Source organism: Eubalaena glacialis, chromosome 10 (assembly GCF_028564815.1).
Source record: "Eubalaena glacialis isolate mEubGla1 chromosome 10, mEubGla1.1.hap2.+ XY, whole genome shotgun sequence".
Taxonomy (NCBI): Eukaryota; Metazoa; Chordata; class Mammalia; order Artiodactyla; family Balaenidae; genus Eubalaena; species Eubalaena glacialis.
In genome coordinates this window covers 110,850,698-110,876,926 of record NC_083725.1, presented here as the reverse complement: position 1 = coordinate 110,876,926, position 26,229 = coordinate 110,850,698, and the positions used below count along the sequence as shown (strand labels likewise).

At 39.8% G+C, this 26,229-nt stretch overlaps 1 protein-coding gene across 1 annotated transcript; it reads left to right on the top strand.

Moving 5' to 3' along the window:
- Positions 1 to 25,309, top strand: LOC133099629 (glycine N-acyltransferase-like). Its single transcript, XM_061203391.1, has 6 exons — positions 1 to 116; positions 5,583 to 5,678; positions 9,128 to 9,235; positions 17,542 to 17,668; positions 19,946 to 20,117; positions 24,400 to 25,309. Exons 2-6 carry the CDS (start codon positions 5,601 to 5,603, stop codon positions 24,800 to 24,802), a joined length of 888 nt encoding a protein of 295 aa, XP_061059374.1. The 5' UTR covers positions 1 to 116; positions 5,583 to 5,600; the 3' UTR covers positions 24,803 to 25,309.
- The last annotated feature ends 920 nt before the right edge of the window (positions 25,310 to 26,229 follow it).

The window sequence follows — 26,229 nt, the reverse complement described above, 5'->3', positions numbered from 1 at the left end:
ACCAAAACACACTTTGCAGTTCCTGGCTGTACTTGCCAGGATAAAGGGAAGTTCATATTCTGGAAAAGTCTCCTGCTTCTCATTCGTTCCTGGGAACCTTTCTCCTTGGAGACAAGGTGAGGGCTCATCTCACTGGAGAGAATCACTGCTTTGTGACACTTGCCTCCTCATTTTTCTCTCACGACAAGGTGGGAAAAATCAAATGCTCTTGTTGGTTTCCAAATGAAGGGCCGAGCTTATTTATTGACACTTAGGTTGAAGAAAAGGGAGTCTATTCAATTTGAGAAATAATGCATTGCAGGTACTCTGTATACAGCAGGTGTACTGTGGAAAAAATTCTTGGAAGGATTAAGCCAGGTTTCGTTCTAAGCAGATAAATGATATGGAGGGATTTGGGGAGCTGGTGGGTGAGTGGAGAAGTAATAACATTTGCAAGGAAGGATGCTGATCCAAGTAACATTTATCTAGCACCTAATGTGCTGAGATACTAAGCAAACATCGTTCTATTTAGTCCTTTAGGAAACTTTCTAAAGGAGGTAGCTTTTTCTTTAGATACAGGTTAACCAGGAAAGTGAAGTACTCTGTTCAAAGAGGAAATATGCAGAGGAATGTGGACCAGAATGCAGGCCAGATTTACTGTTAATTCAAATCATGTGAAAAAGAAAGTTAATTTAAAAGATTTTATCGATAATGCTATGGCCATAAAATGTCTTTTTTTTTTTGCTTAATTTATTTTTGGCTCTATTGGGTCTTTGTTGCTGCGCGCAGGCTTTCTCTAGCTGTGGCCAGCGGGGGCTACTCTTCGTTGCAGTGCCCGAGCTTCTTATTGCGGTGGCTTTTCTTGTTGCGGAGCACGGACTCTAGGCTCACAGGCTTCAGTAGTTGTGGCTTGAGGGCTCCAGAGCGCAGGCTCAGTAGTTGTGGTGCACGGGCTTAGTTGCTTCGCGGCATGTGGGATCTTCCCGGACCAGGGCTCGAACCCATGTCCCCCGCATTGGCAGGTGGATTCTTAACCACGGCACCACCAGGGAAGCCCCCATAAAATGTCTTTTAATATTTTGTTTTCCCTTCTAAATTAATCTTTCTACATCCTTACAATTCTCATATATGTTGCATATAGAATATGTGTAAGCAAAGATTTACCTATTATAATCAGGAATTATGTACTGTTTTATGTTCTACATTTTCTCCTTTTATTTTAGTATTCTCCTGTGTGTGTGTGTGTGTGTGATAGTTATTATGTTAATGGTTCCTAGAGTTGCAACATACTAAGAGATCATAATTTATGTAATCTTATCCCAGTGCTAGACATCGAGTTTGTGTCTTGTTTGTTCCTATTTGTGAATGTTGTTTTATAAAACTATTCTTTAGAACTTGTTTTCTCTGCTTGAATTGTTCAACATTTTGCAAACATTTCCAATAAGGCAAAGGCTGGGTCTGAACTGTGGACTTTGCCCTTTGCCAAAGCTAAAAGCTCACCCTGACTGTACAGTGTTCTAGAGCCTCTTCAGGTTTCAGTCTACCCTATTAACTGGACAATATGTTTGTTGGTGGTGGTGGTGGTACTTTCCACTGTGTGTATGTGTGCATGCCTATATGTAGAGCAGTCTCACATTACATGATTTGCAGTATTATAACAATGTTACAACCCCAGAAATTTGGCATCAAGCTCATTTTGCCTCTTCTGCTTCATTTTACCTCTTACAAGACGCTTCTGGATAAAAGGTCACATTTGCCTCTCGGAACGTTAGACTTCCACTATCCTGAGGCTCTCAAGGAGATGGAGCCAATGTCTGGAGACATTTTTGTTTTTCACAATTGAGAGTGGAGGTGTTACTACTGATGGCTAGTGGGTAGAGGCCAGGGACATTACTGTATGTTCTACAGTACACAGAATTGCTTCCCATAGCGAAGAATTGTCTGGGCTGAAATAGAAGTAGTGCTAAATTTAAGGAACCCTGCTCTAAACTGATCAAGAAGCTTTTAAAAAGAACATGAATTACCAGTACCGTGTCATCATGAAAAGATAAATTAAAACCACAATGAGATAACTCTTCACATCCATAGTTTAGCTAAAATTTAAAAGACCAGCAGTCCGAAAATGATACAAATGAACTTATTTACAAAACAGAAACAGACTCACAGACTTAGAAAACAAATTTATGGTTACCAAAGGGGAAAGGTGTGGGCGGAGGGATAAATTAGAAGTTTGGGATTAGCAGATACACACTACTACATATTAAACAGATAATCAACAGGGACCTACTGTATAGCATAGGGAACTCTACTCAATAGTCTGTAATAATTTATATGGGAAAAGAATCTGAATAAGAACAAATATATGTATATGTATAACTGAGTCAGTTTGCTGTAAACCTGAAAGCAACACAACACTGTAAGTCAAATATATTCCAATACAAAATAAAATTTTTAAAAATAATAATAAATTAAAAAAAAAAAGACCAACAGTCCAAAGCATTGTTGAAGTGTGGAGTAATTGGAACTCTCATGATTTGCTGGTAGGAATGTAAAATGAAACAACTACTTAGAAAAAACTGTTTAGCAGTTTCTTATACAGTTAAAGATATACTTTCCATTCAATCCAGCTATTCCACTCCTAGGTATTTACCTGAGATAAGTGAAAACATATAACCACTACAAAGCTTTTACATGAATATCCACTGTAGTTCTACTTATTATATCCAAAAAAAAGGAAAGAAAAGAAACAACCCAAATACCTATGAACAAATGGATGGATAAATAAATTGTAGTATATTTCTACAATGAAATAATACTCAGAAATAAAAATTAACAAACAACTGTTATGTGATCAAATTGTTTTAATCTTAACATCATTATACCACATGAAAAGCACATAGTATGATTACATTATATTCAATATAAGGCAAACTAATCCATAGTGATAGCTGATCAGTTCTTGAATAGGCTAGCAATGGGGAGCAACTGACTACAAAGAGAAATCAAGAAACACAGGGGATGAAGGAAATGTTCCATATCTGAAAGGTGGTGATGGTTTCATAGGCATATACGTGTGTCAAACCCATAGAATTGTACCCTATATATGCTTTTAATTATGCCCATTTAAATTATTCAACAATAAATGTATTTTTAAAAGATATAACCACAGCTATAGTGATGCTGTCAAAGACTCTCCTCTCCCCAAACCAATAAGTGGACATAGGGAACAAAATGGCCTGTTGGTGTCTCCAAAGAACTGGAGAGCACCTGGGGGTGTGGGGCAGGATACACACGTGGAAAAGTCAAGAATATTCACTCATTCAAGCAATCTCAAATCTGTTCACACAGCAGGTTCCAAAAGGTAAATGAGATCTTTGGAACCATAAGCATTTTCCCATTGAAAGTAAGCAACACTGGTTCCATCTCTACAAGTCTGTATCTTAACTGACCATGCCAAAGGGCATATGTTCCTAAAAAGAAGAAAGCCAAGAACATGCTGGCCAGAGATCTGGAAAGGTAAAGTGCCTCAGCACAAAAGGACTAAGTACATAAATCTACCTTTTTCCTGCTTCCTTCAGGGAATGATAATAATAATGACATATTAATATTATTCTCTGCTAGGCACTCTGCTAAGAGTTTTACATGCACTTTTTCATTCATTTGGTGCCAGTGCATGGATTACTTCATTTAATCCTCATGTCTATGATTTTTCCCAGGGCACTATTCTAACTGAAGACGTTCACATCGTGGTCTGTGTTTAAGTTACATCCCATTCCTTCAATACAGCAGAACAACCCAATGGACTGATTTGAATTACTGTGTAGTTAACGGCCAGTGACAATATTAATAATAACAATGGTAAAAATAATAACATTTTGAGTTAATATATGCTGGAAACTTTTCTATGCACTTAATATGTATTAATTCATTTAATTATCACAGCAATTTTCTAAGATAGGATCTCTTTTCAGAGAATTTATTAATGAGGAAACCAAGGAACAAGGAAGTCAAGTAACTTTTTGAAGATTACATAGCTTGTTAGTGGTGACATTGGGATAATCATGGACAGCAACTTAATCATGAAAGATGCACTTGCACGTTTAAAGAATGTGTTTGTTTGATGCGACCAACAGGGTTTAATTTCCAAAATATACAAACAGCTCATACAACTCTATAACAACAACAACCAAAAAAGAACCCAATCGAAAAATGGGCAGAAAACCTAAATAGACAATTCTCCAAAGAAGAAATACAAATGGTCAATAGGCACATGAAAAGATGCTCAACATCACTAATTATTAGTGAAATGCAAATCAAAACTACAATGAGGTACCACCTCACACCAGTCAGAATGGCAATCATTAAAAACTTTACAAATAACAAATGCTGGAGAGAATGTGGAGAAAAGGCAACCTTTGTACACTGTTGGTTGGAATGTAAGTTGGTACAGCCACTCTGGAAAACAGTATGGAGGTTCCTTAGAAACTAAAAATAGAATTACCATATGATACAACAATCCCACTCTGGGCATATATCCAGACAAAACTCTAATTCAAAAAGATACAGGTACCTCTATGTTCATAGCAGCACTATTCACAATAGCCAAGACATGGAAACAACCTAAATATCCATTGACAGATGAATGGATAAAGACGATGTGGTACGTATGTACAATGGAATGCTACTCAGCCATAAAAATGAATGAAATAATGCCATTCGCAGCAACACAGGTGCAAATAGAGATTATCATGCTAAGTGAAGTAAGTCAGAAAGAGAAAGACAAATACCATATGATATCACTTCTATGTGGAATCTAAAATATGACACAAATGAACCTATTTATGAAACAGAAACAGACTCACAGACATAGAGAACAGACTTGTGGTTGCCAAGGGGGAGGTGGTTGGGGGAGGGATGGAGTGGGAGGTTGGGGTTAGCAGATGTAAGCTATTATATATAGAATGGATAAACAACAAGGTCCTGCTGTATAACACAGAGAACTATATTCAATATCCTGTGATAAACCACAATGGAAAAGAATATTTTTTTTAAATGTATATATATATATATATATATATAAATGAATCACTTTGCTGTACAGCAGAAATTAACACAACATTGTAAATCAACTATACTTCAATTTAGAAAAGAATATGTTTGTTAAAATATATGTGTCTTTAATGACTGAAATTCAGGGTAGTATAAGAAAGTGAAGCGAAAATTATCAGAAAGAGAGCCCTGTGCTTTCTGCCCGTCTCATCCTTCCTTGGAGTTGGTGAGGACTTCAGTGACAGTGACACCAATAAAAGGCACTGAAGAAGGGCTTGGACATAGGTATTAGGATAGAATCTTCGGCTCTTGTTTCTTTGTGTCTTCTATGAGGTGACCCCCTCAGGACTTTTATGATGCTCTTCTAAACTCCTGTCCTTCATAGTAAGGCTAGAAATCTATGGTGACTATACTTTCTCCCCCTCTCCCAAAGCAGTTTTCTAGGCAAATTTATCTCACCTGTTATCTTCTAAGGTTCAGGTAAATGTGTGCCAATCTATTCCTATTGGTTCAGTATCTTCTCATTCCTGGCTGTTTCTTGGTCTTCTCTCTAGGCTAAGGTACCTGCCAAGATGCTCCACTTACAGGGTCCACAGATGCTGCAGATGCTAGAAAAATACTTAAGGAAGAGCCTCCCTGAGTCCTTAAAGGTGAGCATGGGACATTCTTAGGGAACCAAATGGTTGCGTCTTCTTGTAACAGAGGTGAGAAAAAGAATGAGCTTTTAATGAGCACCCATTCTGTGGCAGGAACTCACTCATGCTGCATCTCACATAGTTCACACCACCTCTTGGCAAGGGAGGTCTATTATACTCATGTCCCAGAAGAGGAAACAGGTCTCAGTAATATGACTTGCCTGATACTTTGAAGTGGCAAAAAAACCGCTCTCTGCAGACTCAAAAACATTTCCTTGATTTCTCTTTAAAAGGTTGATCTAAGTAAGTACATACTAATTTTTAAACATTTGTGCCCAAAGCAAGGTTAACCACCATGTACCTTCTTGGAACATTTAATAGGTCAACTCCTATTTCTTTGAAATCCAAAAGATTGTGCACTATCCATGGAGGAGACCTAGAAATAATTATATACTATTCATTATTTTATTGCAGCAATATTTGTTACAAAGTGGCTGGATTTATGCACATTTTATTTATATTTTCATTTTTAACATTCAGAGGATTGATGAAATGAATAAAATGCTTTTCTTTCATTTTTTATTTTTTGGCCATGCATCTTGTGGAATCTTAGTTCCCCGACCCAGGATCGAACCCAAGCCCTCGGCAGTGAAAGCGTGGAGTCCTAACCACTGGACCGCCAGGGAAGTCCCTAAACTGCTTTTTAAAACCTCCTTTTACACCTAAAGATAGAAGCTTAAGTCACATGCAACCACTGCCCAGCACCAGCACCAATGGGGACCTCAAGGTCAGAACAACACCAGCGCAGTTCATTAGTGGCAATAGAAAGCACTTATAGCCCTTACCTTGTCCCAGCCACGGGGCTTTATCTGTGAACTCATATAAACTTCAAAACTCCCACATGAGGAGGGTGTCACTCTTCTCCCTATGTTGTAGATGATGTATCTGACCAAGGAAACTTAAATAACTTGCCCAACTGGTTACTCTTGAGGCCAGAAATATAATCCACTTACCCAATTTCAACTTACCTGAGCCTACCTGCATGCTTTGAGCAAAATAGGCCCTCAACTTCAGATGCTGTTAAGAATGAGGAAACACTGGACCTCTCATATATTGCTGGTAGGAATGGGAGACGGTACAGCCACTCTTGAAAAGCAATTTGTAAGTTTCTAACTAATCTTGCAACCAGCACACAATCAGCAATTACAATCCTGCGCATTTGCCCCAGACAAATACAAGTTTATTTTCACACAAAACTATGTACATGAATGTCTATAACAACCTTATCCATAATAGTCAAAAGCTGAGAACAACTCAGATGTCCTTCCATAGGTGAATGGCTAAATGAACGGTGGTACATCCCTACTATGGAATACTACTAAATGACAAAGAAGAAATGACCTATTGATACCTGCAACAATCTGGATGAAGCTCCAGAAAATTATGCTGAGTGGGAAAAAAAAGCCAATCCCAAAGGGTTACATGCTACATGAGTCCATTTATATAAAATTCTTGAAATAACAAAATTATAGACATGGAGAAGAGATTGATGGTTGCTGGAGGTGAAGGAGGAGGTGAGCAGTGGAGGGTAATGGGTGTGACTCTATAGAGCAGCACGAGTGATCCTCGTGTTGGTGAAACTGTTCCACATCTTGACTGTATCAATGTCAAAATCCTGGGTGTGGTGTTCTACGGGCACAGGGACACCAGGTCTCTGCACTTTACCGAGATCACACAGTAAGTAGCCAGGGTTTTATTCCAGGCAGGTTCACCCTTGAAGCCAAGTACTAACCATTATGCTCATCCACTGGGCATAACGCCTTGGACATTGGTCGATAAAGTTGTATATTTCAATTTCTATTATTAGTTTTGTCAAGAACATGCACCCTAATCCTACCATGGGGGTTAGGTTGATGACAGTGATATCGCGTTGGTTCTGTGGCTGAAAGGGCAGACTCAGCATCCAGCCTGCCTGGGTCTGTTCCTGCCTCTTCCACCGTCAAGCTGTATGTCGACGCCACATCGCTTAACTTTTACATGCTTTAGTTTTCTCATACAAAAAGGGAGTAATGAGGGACTTCCCTGGTGACCCATGGTTAGGACTTGGTGCTTTCACTGCCCAGGGCCTGGGTTCGATCCCTGGTGGGGAAACTAAGATCCCACAAACCACGCAGCCAAAAAAAAAGAGAAGGGAGTAATGAGAGCTCTAACCTCTTGGGGTTATTGTCAGGATAAGAAGACTTTATGTTGAACAGGTGGAACTGTGCCTTGCACACAGAGAAGCTATGCAAATATTAGCCACTGTTATTACAGATCAGACCATAAATTTACAGTGGGGTGAATTGTGGATGCATCTTATGTGAGGCTAAAGCTTTGAAAGACCTGGCATAATTTGGGGTGAGTTGAATCTATTCACCTTCCTCAATCTTAACCATTTGTAAACCATCCTTTTACTCTGGGGAAGAGAAAGGTAAGCATTCTTCTGTAGGTAGACTATCTGGCTTTATTTTTATTTACTATAAAAGGACCAAAGAGACAATTGTCCCTGACCTTTAATTACTATAGACTCCACTTATTGGTAGGAAATATTTACCTCTACCAGAGGATAATTTAAAAATATATGTTAAAAAGCCTTAAACATGGGCTTCCCTGGTGGCGCAGTGGTTGAGAGTCTGCCTGCCAATGCAGGGGACACGGGTTCGAGCCCTGGTCTGGGAGGATCCCACATGCTGCGGAGCGAGTAGGCCCGTGAGCCACAATTGCTGAGCCTGTGCGTCTGGAGCCTGTGCTCCGCAACAAGAGAGGCCGCGATACTGAGAGGCCCGTGCACCGCGATGAAGAGTGGCCCCCACTTGCCGCAACTGGAGAAAGCCCTCGCACAGAAACGAAGACCCAACACAGCCATAAATAAATAAATAAATAAATAAAAAAAAAAAAAAAAAAAAGAAACAACAGGAAAAAAAAAAAAAAAGCCTAAAACATGTAGATAACTTTAGGCCCAGCAATCTCCCTTCTAAAAACCTTCCCTAAGCAAATATCAGGTACATATGCAAAGATTTCTGCAAAAAGATATTCTTTGAAGGGTCACTGTTTACACTGAAAAGTTGGAAACACCTGAAGTGGAGTGTATCTGATATTTTTCATTTTTTGTGAAGTTTGTTGCGTGTGTACATGAATAGAAGGAAATTTATTAAAGATTTTATTAAATTCTACAATGGGAGAGTTCATAACTTTTATTCATAAATTTCATTGGTCTGAATATTTTCTATATGAATATTTTTTAAAGATATATTTACTGGGGCAAAAATTAGAACCTAAAAAACGGTCTGCAGAAATTCTCATTAGGTGCCTTCCAATCAAAAAATTTCATTATTTCATAGAAATAAACCTTGTCCTGATCAAACAAGGCACTTTGCCATCTCTTCCTAATAAGCTGACATTCTCACTTTCTTGGGATACTGCAGGTTTATGGGACCACCTTCCACATGAACCAGGGAAACCCTTTCAAGCTAAAGGCCCTGGTGGACAAGTGGCCTGATTTTAATACAGTGGTTATCCGCCCTCAGGAGCAGGTAAGGTGCCAGATGTGGAATGAATATGCATGTATGTTCATATTTGCTATGTGCTTACCATGCACCTGGCAATGTGGTAGACCCTGGGATTATAGAAATGAATCGAGGTGTTGGTTAACAAGTCCTTGTCCTCAAAAAGCCCACAGCCTGGAGATTATAGATAAATCCACAGATAAATTACAGCGTCGTGTGAAACAGGCAGGATCAAAACACAGATAGCATCTTGCTGCTGCTTAAGACCAAACACACTTTGTCATTTCTTGCACCCAGTTTGTGGGAATAGAGGCAACCAGTGGGAGGTTGTGGTAATGTAGGATTATGTAGATGGTCACTTTCGTTAAAGGTATCAAAGGAGCATTTCCCAGGCTAGATTTCTGCATTGTAATAAATGAAACCCATTTTAAAGCCTTAACCCAAGGGGAAAAAAAATATTTCCTACCTTCTAAACACACCAATTTTGAAACCACACCAACTCATTCATGCTAACTCCAAACTTCTCATTGTGATACTGTCTTCCCATTGAGATGCTGCAGGGTGTTATAACCTACTGTCATCAATAAAGCAAATAAAACAGGGCAGGAAAAAGACTATATGTGGTAGAGGTTGCAGGGAGAGGATCAGAAATGCTTCTTAGTAGAAATTTTACCAAAACTGGATGTTGAAGACAAATAAGATTTTTTACATGGTGGCAGGGAAGGACTGAACTCAAAGCAGAGAAAATAGTAGTTGCAAGGCCTAAGGTCTGAAACAACAGAGTGAACTAAGGAAAATTAAGGAGCAACTGACATAGTTGGAATTGTTGTTTACATATTGTATGATAATTTTTTAATTAGTGAAACTGAATAGTTAAGACATTTTAAAAATAAAACATATAATGATATTTTAAAATATCAAGTAAAAATCTAAAATTTTAATGTAAATATATTTTATAGAACTTATATAGAAGTGAAATTGGTAAGAAACATTATTCAAAATAACCAAATTAAATAATCTGAAAATGAAGACTTTTAATTATTGTTAGAAACCTGAGCTACTTTCAAAAATACAGTCTTAAAAATAAGATTTGTCCAGCTTTATGAGCGATTATTGACATATAAGATTTTGTAAGTATAAAATGTACAATGTGTAGATTTGATACACATATATCATTAAATGATTCCCACCATAGCTTTAGCTAACACTCCATCAGGTCACATAATTACCATTTCTTTTTTTTGGTGAAAACATTCAAGATCTACTTTCTTAGAGACTTTCAAGTACAGTTGACCCTTGAACAACATGGGCTTGAACTGCACAGGTCCACTTATATGAGGATTTTTTTCAATAATTACATGCTACAGTACGACACCATCTGAGAATGGTTGAATCTGTGGATGCAGAACAGCAGATACAAGGGCTGACTGTAAAGCTATATGCAGATTTTCAATTGCATGGCGAGTTGGGGTCCATAACCCCTGCATTGTTCAAGGGTCAACTGTATATAATACAGCCTTGTTAACTATAATCCCCATACTGTATATTAGATTCTCAGAATTTATTTATCTGGTACAATAAATTTATTTATCTGGTACAAACTGGAAGTTTGTACCTTTTGATATCTCCGCATTTCCCCCACCTAGGCCTCCCCAGCCTCTAGTAACCACCATTCAACTCTCTGTTTCTATGATTCAGCTTTTTAAGATTCCACACATAAAAAAGATCATACAGTATTTGTCTTCCTCTGTCTGACTTATTTCACTTAGCATAATGCCTACAAGGTCTATCCATGTTGTTACAAATGGCAGAATTTACTTCTTTCTTGTGGTTGACTGAAATTCCATTGTAAAGATATGCCACATTTTCTTTATCCATTCATTTTTTGTTTCCATATTTTGACTATTGTGAATAATGTTGCAGTGAACATGGAGTGCAGGTATCTCTTTGAGATCCTGTTTTCATGTGCTTTGGCCATATACCCAGAATGGGATTCCTGATTCATATGACAGTTCTATTTTTAATTTTTGGAGGAACCTCCATACTGTTTACATAGTGGCTACACCTATTTACATTCCCACCAACAGTACACAGGGTTCCCTTTTCTCCGGAGCTTCCCCAGTACTTGTTATCTCTTGTCCTTTTGATGATAACCATTCTGGTATGTATGTGGTCTTGATTTGCATTTACCTGATAATTAGTGATGTAAAGCACTTTTTCATGTATCTGTTAGCCATTTGTATGTCAATTCCTCTGCCCATTTTTAATGGGATTGTTTGGGGGTTTTTATATTATATTGTATGAGTTTTTAAAATATGTTTTGGGTACTAACCCCTTATCTGATATGTGATTTGAAAGTATTTTCTCCCATTTGATAGGTGCCTCTTCATTTTGTTGATTTTTTCTTTTGCTGTGCAGAAGCTTTTTAGTTTGATGTAGTCCCAATTGTTGATTTTTTGCCTTCTTTACTTGTGCTTTTGGTGTCATATCCAAAACATCATTGCCAAGGCCAATGTCAAGGAGCTTTACCTCTATATTTTCTTCTAGGTTTTTACAGTTTCAGTACTTATGTTTAAGGCTTCAGTCCATTTTGAGTTAATTTTTTGAGTGGTGTAAGATTCGTTCTTCTGCACGTGCTTATTAAGCTTTCCCAATACCATTTATTAAAGAGACTATTCTTTCCTGATTGAGTGTTCTTGGCTCCCTTGTCAAATGTTAGTTGATCATATATGCAAGAGCTTATTTCTGGGCTCTCAATTCCATTCCATTTGTCTATGTGTCTATTTTTATGCCAATACCTTACTGTTTTGATTTCTACAGCTTTGTAGTATAGTTTGAAATCAGAGAGCATGAAGCCTCCAGATTTGTTCTTATTTCTCAGGATTGCTTTGTCTAGTCAATCTTTTGTGGTTCCATATAAGTTTTAGGATTTTTTTTCTATTTCTGTGAAAATGCTGTTGGAATTTTGATAGAGGTTGCATTGAATCTACAGATGGCTTTGGGTAATATGATTATTTTAACAAAATTAATTCTTTCAATCCATGAAACCTTAACCAGTTCATTAACCATAAATCCAAAGGTATATCTTTCCATTTGCTTATGTCTTCTTCAATTTCTTTCATCAAAGTTCTGTAATGGCCTTCTTTTTTCTCTTGTTATCATTCTTGGCTTAAAGTCTATATTGTCTGATACAAATATAGTTATTCCTGCTCTCTTTTGGTTTCCATTTGTATGGTATGCCGTTTTCATCCCTTCACTTTGAGCCTATGTGTTTCCTTAAAGCTTAAAGTCTCGTAGGCAACATAGAGTTGATCTTTTTTTTTTTTTTAATCCATCTAGCTACTCTATATATTTTGATTGGAGAATTGAATCCATTTACACTTAGAGTACATATTGAGAGGTAAGAACTTATTAATGCCATCCTATTGTTTTCTGCTGTTTTGTAGTCCTCTTGTTCCTTTATTCCTCTTGCAAACTTCCTTTGTGAATTGATGATTTTCTGTGGCAGTAAACTTTGATTCTTTTCTCTTATCTTTTGTAAATCTACTGTAGGTTTTTGCTTTGTGATACCACGAGGCTTATGTAAAGCATATTATAAATATAAGAGTCTATTTTACTCTGATAACAATTTAACTTTGATTGCATACAAAAACTCTATCCTTTTGCTCCCTCCATTTTATGTTTTTTTAATGTCACTATTTATATATTTTTTATATTGGATATCCATTAACAAATTATTGTAGCTATAGATATTTTAATATTTTGTCCTTTAATCTTTATACTAGAGTTAAGTGGCTAAAAACCATAACATTACTATATGAGAATATTCTGAATCTGACTATATGCTTACTTTCACCAGTATGCTGTATATTTTCATATGTTTTTATGTTACTAATTGGCATCCTTTCCTTTCAGCATGAAGAACTCCTTTTAGCATTTCTTTTTTTTTTTTAAGAAGGAATCAGAACATTTTATTCGAGCCAAATTTGAGGATTATAACCTGGGAAGAGCAACTCAGAAAGCTCTGAGAACTGTTCCCCTTTCAGTATTTCTTATAAGGCAGGTCTTTTGGTGATGAACTTCCTCAGTTTTTGTCTGTTAGTGAAAGTTAGTGAAACATTGAAAAAAATGTTCCAATTCTTTCTTAAAAAAAAAAAAGAAAGAAAAGCTAAAAGGAGTTCTTCAAGCTGAAAGGAAAGGATGCTAATTAGTAACATAAAAACATATGAAAATATACAGCATACTGGTAAAAGTAAGCATATAGTCAGATTCAGAATACTCTCATATAGTAATATTATGGTTTTTAGCCACTTAACTCTAGTATAAAGATTAAAGGACAAAATATTAAAATATCTATAGCTATAATAATTTGTTAATAGACATCCAATATAAAAAAACAAATATCACAAACAAATAGTGATAGCAAGATATTAAAAATGATATTTTGCCATCTTTTATGAAGAACAACTTTGCTGGGTAAAGTATTTTTGGTTGGCAGTTTATTTCTTTCAGCACTTTGAATATATTGCCCCCATTTTCTCATGGATTGCAAGGTCTCTGAGAAATCTGCTGATAGCCTTTTGGGGGGTTTTGACAGTTTTATTATAATGTGTCTAAGAGAGGTTCTCTTTAAGTTGACTTTGTTTGGTGACCTACGAGCTTCATAAACTTGTATATCCAAATTTCTCTCAAGATTTGAGAAGTTCTCAGCCATTATTTCTTTAAATAAACTTTCTTCCCCCTTTCCGTACCTTCTACTTTTGGAACTTTAATAATTCACAAATTGGTTCTTTTGATAGTATCCCATAGACCATGTAGGATTTCCTCACTGTTTTTTATTATTTTTCTTTTTGCTCTGCTAATTAGGTAATTTCAGTTGGTCTGACTTTGAGCTCACATTCTTTCTTCTGTTTGGTTTAGTTTGCTATTGAAGCTCTCTATTGAATTCTTCAGTGCAGTCACCGTATTCTTCACCTCCAAAATTTTTGTTTAGTTCTTTTTTATGTTTTCCATCCCTGAACTTCTCATTTTGTTCTTGTATTGTTGTCCATGATATTGTTAAATTGTTATCTGTGTTCTCTTATGGCTCTCTGAGCATCTTTTGAAAAATTATTTTGAATTCTTTATTAGGAAATTCCTGGATATCCATTTCTTTGGCACCAGATACTGGGGGTTTACTGTATTCTTCTGGTGCTTTCATGATTCCCTGATTCTTTATGATCCCTGTATCCTTGCATAGGTGCCTGAACTTTTGAAGAAACAGTCACCTCTTCCATACTCTGTGGACTGACCTTGGTAAGGGACAATTCTACCTGTGGGGAGAGGCATTCTGGAATGTTCTGTGACCCCAAGTCTAGTGGTGCAGTGCACCAAGTGCAAGGGCATGTAGTGACACTTGTTTGGGGGGGTGTGTGACGTCTTTTCGACTCAGGCTACTGGGATCCACACTGATGACTATGTGATCCTTGGTGAGCATTGCAGTGGGTCCAAAGTGGCTGCCAGGCTGTTGGGGTTCTCAGTGGTACCTCCTAGTGCAGTGGCTATGGGCCAGGGCAGGTAGTGGTAGTGGCTGGAGCCAGTGGTGTGCACATACACAACTGTAGAGGCCAGCTTCAGGCTCCTGTGTAGTGGCAGGGGCCATTTGCACACACACACATAGTGGTGGAGGCCAGGGCAGGCAGCAAGGGCCAGGACCAACTGCAGGTGCACTGGCAGCTGTGGGGGCCCTAGGTGTTGGCATGCACTCCAATGATTGCTGAGTCGTGCCATGAGTGCACAGCACTGGAGACTGGTGATGGGGGCTGGGCTGGGGGCATGCAGGTGGACAGCAGGAGGGGCCAGCTGCAGGTTACTGCAGTTACTGTCACAGAAGACAGGGCCTGATCCAGGCCCACAAACAGCTGTGGGGACCTAGCTATCGATGTGCTCTCCTGAGACTGCATAGTCTCCTTCTCAATGTGCAAATGGCAGTGGAGGCTAGTGACAGTCATCAGGCAGTGGCATGCAAGTATACAGCTGGAGGGGCTAGCCCCAAACGTGTGCTAGGTGGTGGCTGTCAGCTGCAGGGGTCCAGGCTGGTGTCTTGCACTCATGCAGCTGCAGAGCTGACTGCTGACTGCTGGTGCAGTTCCCTGATGGGGGAAGGGAGTAAAGAGGGGCTCAGGTGGCTGGTATCAGAGAATGTGAATACCTGTGGGGCAAAACTTAATGAAATCTGCAGGGGGTCCAATACTGACTATTGGTTTCTTTAGGGGTGAAAGCTATTGAGCTTTTCTGCAGAGCAGGTCAGGGTAAACTGTGAATCGCTCCCACCACATGGCTACTGTTGGTAGCCCCTGCTTTTCTTCTTTGTTCCTAACCATCTCTACACATCTCAGTTTTGCCAGTCTGGGTGGGATGAAACAGAAGAGGGACCTTTGTGTGGTGCCCTAAAAGGCTGGGAAGCTGGTCTTCCTTTCTTGGTGAGAGGGAGCTCTTTCTAGATAAGGATTTCCCTGTCAGCACTGAGCAGTGCTGGCTTGGTGGATGGGATGATGCAGGCAAAATAAGGCTGTCTTTCTTCTATTTTTGGGCAGTTAGTCTCAGGTTTTTTTGTTCTACTGTGTTGCTGAAGCTCCTTAAGTGGACTGCAGAGCTCTCCCAGAGCTGTTTTTGTACATGAGTAGCTGTCTAATTATTGATCTTTGTGAGGGACAGAGGCTGGGGTCTTCTACACTGACATTTTGGTGACATCACTCTTAAAAATAGTTTGATCAGGAGTATCCTTGCTGAATAAGAAGTGTATTTTTGTTTAATATTTTCCAGATATTATAGGACAAAAAGCTTTCTGACTCTTCACTGGCTGAAGCAATTTTTTCCTCTTATCTATTCCTTCATCCTCAAATAATCCCATATCAGTGTTAATAATTTTGCTAGATATATTTAAATGAGTATGGTTTTTTTCCTAATCACATTTTAATTTTTATTATTTTTTTAACATCTTTATTGCAGTATAATTGCTTTTACAATGGTGTGTTAGTTTCTGCTTTATAACAAAGTGAATCAGCTGTACATACACATATATCCCCTTATCTCCTCCCTCTTGCGTCTCCCTCCCACCCTCCCTAACCACCCCCTCTAGGTGGTCACAAAGCACCGAGCTGATCTCCCTGTGCTATGCGGCTGCTTCCCACTAGCTATCTATTTCACATTTGGTTGTATATATAAGTCCATGCCACTCTCTCACTTTGTCCCAGCTTACCCTTCCCCCTTCCCGTGTCCTTAAGTCCATTCTCTACATCTGCGTCTTTATTCCTGTCCTGCCCCTAGGTTCTTCAGAACCATTATTTATTTATTTAGATTCCATATATATGTGTTAGCATATGGTATTTGTTTTTCTCTTTCTGACTTATTTCACTCTGTATGACAGACTCTAGGTCCATCCACCTCACTACAAATAACTCAATTTCGTTTCTTCTTATGGCTGAGTAATATTCCATTGTATATATGTGCCACATCTTCTTTATCCATTCATCTGTTGATGGACACTTAGGTTGCTTCCATGTCCTGGCTACTGTAAATAGAGCTGCAATGAACATTGTGGTACATGACTCTTTTTGAATTATGGTTTTCTAAATGAGTATGTTTTTTAATTGTTGGTGGAATTGTTGTTTGTTTAACAATGGTATGATTTTTTTTTAAAGAAAGCAAATCTACTTCATCTTTTTCTTGGTTTCATAATTTATAGGAGGATTGTCTAACCTGTTAACTGTATCGGTTTTAATAAAGACGTGTTCATAGACCACATGTTCTAAAAATCTTTGCACTAAAGCAAGATTTATTCTTTTGGCCAGGGATTTTGCCTCTCAATTGTCATTTTACATGAGCTGGCAGGACTAGATTAGTCACAATCCCAAGTGGATGCTAGCTCGGTTTTTGCTGGCTATTGACTATGCTGATGGAAGTGGATTCAGTGACATATAGAAGGCACAGGGTTCTCAAGAGCAGAAAGAGACAGCAAGCCTCAGTGCTCAGTCACTTTTCAAGCTTCTTAATGAGTTTTATGGAGGGATAGACGAATAATTTTAAATGGATCATTTTTGCTTGGTTTGAAAATTTAAAGCAATAACTGAGTTAGGAGTAGTTTTGTTCAGGACATTTTTCATTGTTAATTGAATCAGGGAGTCCTTGACTTGATCTCATAATGTAAATAATCCTTCAATAAAATCAATACAACAAAAAAACTAATATTTTAGTATTTAAAAGTATCATAATATAGTGGAACCCTGAAAACGAATATGGCAATCACTAAATACAAGCATTTTGGTTGATTCTACTTTTCCCAACCCAAACAGGAGATGACAGATGACCTTGATCACTACACCAATACTTACCAAGTCTACTCCAAGGACCCTAAGAAATGTCAGGAATTCCTTGGTTTGCCAGAAGTCATCAACTGGAAGCAACATTTGCAGATTCAAAGTAAGGGAACCAGGATGTGTGCTGGCTACTGAGATCTCCCATGTCTGTATCTGTAGTGTCATTTTCATTTTTCTTTTTTTTTTAAGAGAGAGAATAGAATCCCAGCTTTCTTTTTTTTTAAAAAAAATAAATAAATTAATTTATTTATTTATTATTTATGGCTGTGTTAGGTCTTCGTTTCTGTGCGAGGGCTTTCTCTAGTTGCGGCAAGCGGGGGCCAATCTTCATCGCGGTGCACGGGCCTCTCACTATCGCGGCCTCTCTTGTTGCGGAGCACAGGCTCCAGACGCGCAGGCTCAGTAGTTGTGGCTCACGGGCCTAGTTGCTCCGCGGCACGTGGGATCTTCCCAGACCCGGGCTCGAACCCATGTCCCCTGCATTAGCAGGCAGATTCTCAACCACTGCACCACCAGGGAAGCCTCACTTTTCATTTTGAATTACAGTCCTACATCCTCTATATCTTTACTCCAAGTCCTAGACACTCAACCTGCTGTCCATTCTTTCTCTCAGCTGCCACTACTACCTCCATAGTTGTTAGTTCACAAACTTATTTGGGAGCTTCCCAGGTGAAATCTGAAACCAGCCCCCATATACATGTATGGCAAGGAGAGACCTAAGAAACGGGCAAACCACTTCCGATTGGTAGGTGGCAAGCTTAATAAGCAGGGGAACTTCCAGGCTTGTCTCAGGAGACTGAAGGATGAGTATATCACCTCACCCACCTGCCGAAATCTTAAACATTTATATAGTGGCCTTAACTAGGTTCAGTCATGTACCCAATCCAGATATCTCAACACCACATTTCAATCTCAAGGCTGTGTCCTTGGAGCAGCTTCTGGGAGCTGGGAAGGCAAGTGGGAAGCACATTTCAAGGAGGGGAGGGAGTGGGTAACCTCCAATTGCCTGGGTCCAGCTCATGGGTCAACAGGTAGCACGTCTTCTTGATGACCTCCTCCAACAATAGTGAATTAGAACTTGAAGACTGCAGTACATGGGGTTTACGTAGGAAATCATGAATAGCACAATTTCTTAATAGCTAAGGATTCATGGTTTATTCCAGGATCTATTAGAGAGCTTGAATATGGGAGCAGAGCTTTCCTTCTGTCTCATCTCCGTTTTATCATTGTCTTATTTGCGAAGGAGGAATTTAGTAGTTAAGAATGTATTTGGGAATTCCCTGGCGGTCCAGTGGTTAGGACTCTGTGCTCTCACTGCCAGAGGTCCAGCCCAGTTTCGATCCCTGGTCGGGGAACTAAGATTCCGCAACAAAGATCCCCCAAGCTATTGCGCGACCAGAAAAAAAAAAAAAAAAATTCTCTGGAGTCAGACTACCTAAAATTGTGACCTTGTTGGGCCTGTTAGTAGTTCTGTGATCTAAGGCAAGGAACAACCTCTCTGTGGATCAGTTTCCTTATATATAAAAATGAGGATTAGTATAGTACCCAAAACATAAGCCATTTAAAGAGTGAATAAGATCTTGAATGAGAAGCGCTTAGCACTATGCCTGATTTTACCAGTTAGGTTTTCAAACCATCCCCAAATAGTGACTGCAAACCACCATCATTTATTAGCTCACGATTTTGTGGGTCAGCAATTTGGACTAGTCTCAGCTGGGTGATTCTTCTGCTGGTCTCTCCTAGATTCACCCACGTGGCTGCAGTCACCTAGGGGTTGTCAGTGAGCTGGTAGGACTAAGTTAGCCATAATCTCAAGTTTGGCTGTTAATGCTGGGTTTGTCTGTGCTGGCTACTGACTGTGCCGATGAAGTGGCTTGGGTGATGTATAGAAATCACAGGTTCTCAAGAGCAGAGAGAAAAGGCAAACCTCCATGCATAGTCACTTTTCAAGCTTTTTACTGATTCATATTTGCTGTTTTTCCATTGGCCAAAGCAAGTTTCATGGTCAATCCCATAGTCAGTTAAGGAGAAAAAAGTCACAATAGCGAAGAAGAACAAACTCAGACCACTGTAGCAACAATCTACTGCACTGAGTGCATAGAATTTTTCAATCAATTTTGGTTATTATCTTTATACATTATCTCCTTTGATGGTCATAACTGTACTGTGATGTATTCAGGAATTGTAGTATTATCCCAATTTTGAATTATTTTTAAATATGAGAGTGATTTGCCATTATCCCATAGAAGTCTTTTCATGATGGAACACGAGTTTTAATAATTCGAAATTCGAATTCTGCAAACTTTGCAGCCGTTGGACAGCTTTTTCCTGACACTTAAAGGAACAGTGATATCTCATATAATTCATTTCCTCCATCTAGGTTCACAATCCAGCCTGGATGATGTGATAAAAAATCTTGCGGCTATTAAATTGGGCAAGGTGAAGCAAACACAGTGCTTTCTCTATATGGTCTCTGAGACAGCAAAGAAATTGGCTACTTCCTTGCTGGATGAAAAAAACGTATCACCCAATGGTGATAAATACAAGTCCATGTAAGTCTGAAAGAAGTTGCTCTGGGGAATTCCCTGGTGGTCCAGTGGTTAGGACTCTGCACTTTCACTGCCTGCCGAGGGCACAGGTTAAATCCCTCTGGTCTGGGAACTGATTAAGATCCCGCCCGCAAGCTGCGTGGCGTGGCAAAAAACAAAAACAAAAACAAAACAAAACAAAAGAGAAAGAAGTCTCATATCTGTCACCACTGAATTAGCCAGCACATTCTAGGACAGTCGCAAAAAAGCACAACAAACTGGGGTGGCTTAAAACAGCAGAAATTTATTCTCACAGTTCTGGAGGCCAGAAGTCCTAAGTCCATGGGTTGGCGAGCCTCTGTTCCCTTCAAAGCCTCTGGGAGGGAATCCTTCCTTGCCTCTTCCAGATTCTGGTGGCTCTAGGCATTCCTTGGCTTGTGGCTTTGATACCAACCAGGGTTCTTGGCCTTCCCCAATCAATAGAAGTTGATTAGAGGCCAGACAAGAAGTTCAGGCGAGGCTTTATTGGGAGCTTGCTGCAGCAGGGGGGAGGAGGAACAAGCAACAGGTTCCCTTGCTTGCTTGCTGGCTGAGGCAGGGGCTCGAGCTGGTTCCTTATATGGGGTGAGGGTAGGGGTGTGTCCAGGGGTCAGGCCGGAGGCGGGGCTTAGGTGGCCTGCCCACCCCTTTGGTGGTGTTGTGTGCAGGGGGCATGAGCAGTGCCCTGCTTTTGCTCCCAACACCCTGTTTTTTGCTCCTGGCTCTTCAGAAGTGGGAATTGGGCGTTTTTGGTCTTTTTGTCCCTTTGTCCATAATTTGCCCCAACTGCACATGCACACAGTTATTTTTAGTTTCTTATAGTTTCTTTGTATTTTGTTGCCCGAGGAGAAGTTTGTCCAGGTGCAAGCATTGTAGCACTGCAGCAAAGGGTTCCAGGTCCCAGCCTGTCTCAGCTTCATCACTCTCATTTCTGAATTTGCCTTCACATGGGCTTCTCTGTGTGTGTTTGTGTCTTTTCTTCTGTCTATTATAAGGACACTTTTTATTGGATTAAAGGCCCACTAGATAATCCAGGATGATTTCATGTTGGGATCCTTAATGTACTTACACCTGCAAGGATGCTTTTTCTAAATAAGGTCACATTTTCAGGTTCCAGGTGGGCATACCTTTTGAGTGGACACACCATTCAACCCACTAAACCTCTTACCTTCTCTTCCAGCTTTTGCTTCGGTCTCCTAACCATCCATCTTCTGCCAAGCAGCCGGAGAAATCTTTTTTTTAAAAAAATGCACATCAGACCATGTTCTTCCCCTGCTTAAAAGACTCCAGTACTTCCCATCTCACTTGGAAATAATTCGGAACTCCAACATGACCCTATAAGAGCCAACACCCATCTACTTTTTAGACCTCATCTCCTCTCTTGCTTACTGCCCCCAACAACACTGGTCTATTGCAAGCTCAGGTTTTTTTTTTTTTTTTGAATTGTATTTTATTTTATTTTTTATACAGCAGGTTCTTATTAGTTATCTATTTTATATATATTAGTGTATATATGTCAATCCCAATCTCCCAGTTCATCCCACCCCCCCATCCCCCTTTCCCCCACTGCTGTCCATATGTTTGTTCTCTACATCTGTGTCTCTATTTCTCCCTTGCAAACAGGTTCATCTGTACCATTTTTCTAGATTCCACATATATGCATTAGTATACGATATTTGTTTTTCTCTTTCTGACTTACTTCACTCTGTATGACAGACTCTAAGTCCATCCACATCTCTACAAATGACCCATTTTCGTTCCTTTTTATGGCTGAGTAATATTCCACTGTATATATGTACCACATCTTCTTTATCCATTTGTCTGTCGATAGGCATTTAGGTTGCTTCCATGACCTGGCTATTGTAAATAGTGCCGCAATGAACATTAGGGTGCGTGTGTCTTTTTGAATTATGGTTTTCTCTGGGTATATGCCCAGTAGTGGGATTGCTGGGTCATATGGTAATTTTATTTTTAGTTTTTTAAGGAACCTCCATACTGTTCTCCATAGTGGCTGTATCAATTTACATTTCCACCAACAGGGCAAGAGGGTTCCCTTTTCTCCACACCCTCTCCAGCATTTGTTGTTTGTAGATTTTCTGATGATGCCCATTCTAACCAGTGTGAGGTGATACCTCATTGTAGTTTTGATTTTCATTTCTCTAATAATTAGTGATGTTGAGCAGCTTTTCCTGTGCCTCTTGGCCATCTGTATGTCTTCTTTGGAGAAATGTCTATTTAGGTCTTCTGCCCATTTTTGGATTGGGTTGTTTGTAAGCTCAGGCCTTTTGAGTCAGCTTTTCCCTCTGCCCCCACCCCACCCAATCCTGACACACATGACTTCTTTTGCTGTTCAGAACTGCTCAAATGTCACCTTCCAGAGAGTCCAGGCTAGACCACTCCACCTAAAATCACTTCCCAGTTATTTTCCACACATGACCCACTTTTATTTTCTTTGTAGCACTTATGATTATTTGAAATTAGCTAATTTAGTTAGCAGTCTTACTTACTGGATGTTTGAACTCTCCCCAACAACGTTGCAAACCCCACGAGAGAGAGCAGGTACCTTCCCTGTCTTGTTCACTGATAGATCTTCCACAGATAGAACAGTGCCTGGTATATAGTAGGTATTTAATAAATGTGTTCAGTAAATTCACTTGACAAGCAAAAGTTTTCCAATAAAGAGAATTTCAACAAATAATATATTTTCCCCCATTGATGTCCAGTCTAACACTGAATAGAACTGAACACTGATGGTGGAGATTTGAGCTGAAGATGCCCAATCCCATGGCCTTCCGTTTGTACTCCTGGGAGAGTTTTATTCACTTTGTATCAAAGAATCTCTCTGGATCCCCTTGTCTGCACTGAGGATAGACAGGATGGGAGATATTATCCCCATTTTCCTGACAGAAAACAGACTCAGATGATGAAATAGCTTGTTCAGGTCACATGGATGGTTAAGGGCATAGTGGGCTTGAGTCTAGATCTCCTAGTTCCACCTCATGGGCTCTTTCCAGGACACCTCCCAAAGCCCCTTTACAGCCTGCAGATGCCTTCAGATTCAGTGTTCTGTGCCTCGGGGGCTGCCTGCACTCCATGTCACTGCCCCTTTCTGGACTTCAGCCTCCCCACTTGTTCAACATGGTAGCCAAGGACCTTCAGACATCAACATTTTAAGCTCTGGCTTCACTGCTTGCTAGCATGTGCTTTGGAGCACTTGTTTATATCTCTGCAACTTTTTCCTTCTGTGTAAAATAAGGATAAGAACACCTGCCCTATCTAGGTTGGAAGGTTGCAGCGGAGACCAAATGAAACAATTGTAGCTAATTTCTGTAGAGGATTTATTATCTGCCAGGTGCTTGTTCTAAGCCCCTACATCCATTGACTCATTTAAGCCTCACAATGATTCTATAAAGGAGGTGTGATTATCATCCTTATTTATTAGATGAAGAAATAGAGGAAGTGGGAAATGAAGTAATCAGCCCCAAATCACCCAAGGAGTCGGATTATGAACCCAGGCAGCCTGGCTACAGAGCACTTATGCTTAAATATGCTCCTATTCCCCTCTCAGAACAATTGGGGCAGGGGACAAATAAAATACTCCACAGTATATGTGATATTGTTACTGAACGAAATAGCAAAAGAAGTCATGTGTGTCCACTTGCAGTAAAGCCAATCTACTGACGCTGGGTTGTGGTGAAGGAAAGTACAGCGTTTATGGCAGGGCACCAAGCAAGGAGAATGGGCAGCTCATGCTCAAAAGACTTGAACTCCCCAGTGGCTTTCAGGGAAGGGGTTTTAAAGTCAGTGTGAGGGAGGGTGCTGCAGGGTTGTGGTCAGCTTGTGCACAGTTCCTGGATTGGTTGACATCAAGGTGAAGTTTCAAGCATCATCAACCTTCTGGTTTCAACCAGTCTAGGGTCCATGTTCTTGAGGTCAGCAGTTTTCATCTGGTGGGGATCTACTTCCTGTAAAACCAACTTAGGAATGTGTGTCAGGCCCTTATCAATATCTTGCAGGGAATTGTGAGTTCAGTGATTCTGCCATGTGGCAGATTTATAGTCTAAATTGTTAGCAGTTTCTCAGCCCAACAGCTCTTCTGTTTCTAGGTCTTCACATTTTCTAATCACTAACTCTGAAGTTAGCCTTTTGACACTCAAGGGAGGCCTGGGAGGCTAAAGCAAAAGCTTTTTATTTCAAAGGACAGGGATACACAGGCTTGTATACAGTTTCAATATTATGGGCTATTCTTTCCCCTTGTTCCCAATAGCCATCAAAAGATGTTGAAACTCTCATCGTTGGATCCTACCCATGCTGCCTTGGTGAATAAATTCTGGCATTTTGGTGGCAATGAGAGGAGCCAGCGATTCATCGAGCGCTGTATCCGGGCCTTCCCCACCTTCTGCCTGCTGGGGCCTGAGGGGACCCCTGTGTCCTGGGCCCTGATGGACCAGACAGGAGAGCTGCGGATGGCAGGCACCATACCTGAGTACCGGGCCCAGGGCCTCATCACCTACCTCACCTATGTCCAGGTTCAGGCTCTAGACAAACTTGGCTTCCCCATGTATTCCCATGTAGATAGGGCCAATCACATCATGCAAAAACTGAACTTCAACCTGCAGAGTATCTCCGTGCCCTGTGACTGGAACCAGTGGAACTTTGTACCTCTGTGAAGCAGCCCTGAACACAAGACAGTGTTGAATGGATGGGGCATGTGGCTGGAGGAGCCAATGGGTGATGGAGAGAGGGAATAAACTGTAATCAATGGTAATGAAGGGTCCTGAGCTCTGAGGAAGCAGTGATGGGTAGTGAACAGGATAGCCTCAGTCTCTGTGCTCAAATACCTCCCAGGATTCCCTTAGTTTCCTCAGTAGGAAATAGACCAGGCACCCCAGCTGTCTGGCTGGTACAACTCCCACACTTTCAGCATCCTAGTCATGCTTTATACTTAGTTCCATGTTTTTCTACATTGTTCTTCCTGGAACTACTAGCTCATTGACCCTTTCCAATTTGCCAGAAGGGTTGTAATAATTTGTGGGTTCTATGATTTTTCCCCTCTGGCTTTCTATGTTTTGTTTTTAATTGACTAGAGAGTCACATGTCTTCTGAGTAGCTCTTTGAATATCCTCCTTTCCCAGGTCACTTCTTAAGCCTTGTATTATAATCATATGAAATATACTATACACACACACCATACATTTCTATAGCTATAGATATAGATGATATATATATATGTGTGTGTGTGTGTGTGTGTGTGTGTGTGTGTATAATGCAACAGAGATAATTAAAACAAAAACACTGACTGGCATTAATATCTTCTTTTGCAACTCCTACTCCAGGAAAGAGATATTAACATTGTTTCTGTCCTCTGAAATTGCACAGGGTGAGAGCTGGGAGTTTCAGATTTACTGGGGGCTTACTGAGGACTATCCTGGGAAACAGCCTCTCAGATAGCTCTGAGGAACTCCTCCAAAGAGTTAAGGGGGAAGGGAATGGTACAAATGAACTTATTTACAAAACAGAAACAGACCCACAGATTTAGAAAAGGAATTTATGGTTACTGGGGTGGGGTGGGGGAGGGGGAGGGGTGGGGGAGGGGATATTTAGGGAGTTTGGGATTGACATGTACACACTGCTATATTTAAAATGGATAACCAGTCCTAGCCACGGCAATCAGAGAAGAAAAAGAAATAAAAGGAATACAAATTGGAAAAGAAGAAGTAAAACTGTCACTATTTGCCAATGACATGATACTATACATAGAAAATCCTAAAGATGCCACCAGAAAACTGCTAGAACTAATCAATGAATTTGGTAAGGTTGCAGGATACAAAATTAATGCACAGAAATCTCTGGCATTCCTATACACCAACAACGAAAAATCAGAAAGAGAAACTAAGGAAACACTCCCATTTACCATTGCAAGAAAAAGGATAAAATATCTAGGAATAAACCTGCCTAAGGAGGCAAAAGACTTGTACTCAGAAAACGATAAAACACTGATGAAAGAAATCAAAGATGACATAAACAGATGGAGAAATATACCATGTTCTTGGATTGGAAGAATCAATATTGTGAAAATGACTATACCGCCCAAAGC

Excerpts from the sequence above, each read along its gene's own strand:
- LOC133099629 (XM_061203391.1), top strand. The coding sequence starts at position 5,601 with ATGCTCCACTTACAGGGTCCACAGATGCTGCAGATGCTAGAAAAATAC. Across the intron at positions 17,669-19,945 it reads GCAACATTTGCAGATTCAAA|GTTCACAATCCAGCCTGGAT; the intron begins GTAAGGGAACCA and ends TCCTCCATCTAG. Across the intron at positions 20,118-24,399 it reads GGTGATAAATACAAGTCCAT|CCATCAAAAGATGTTGAAAC; the intron begins GTAAGTCTGAAA and ends TGTTCCCAATAG.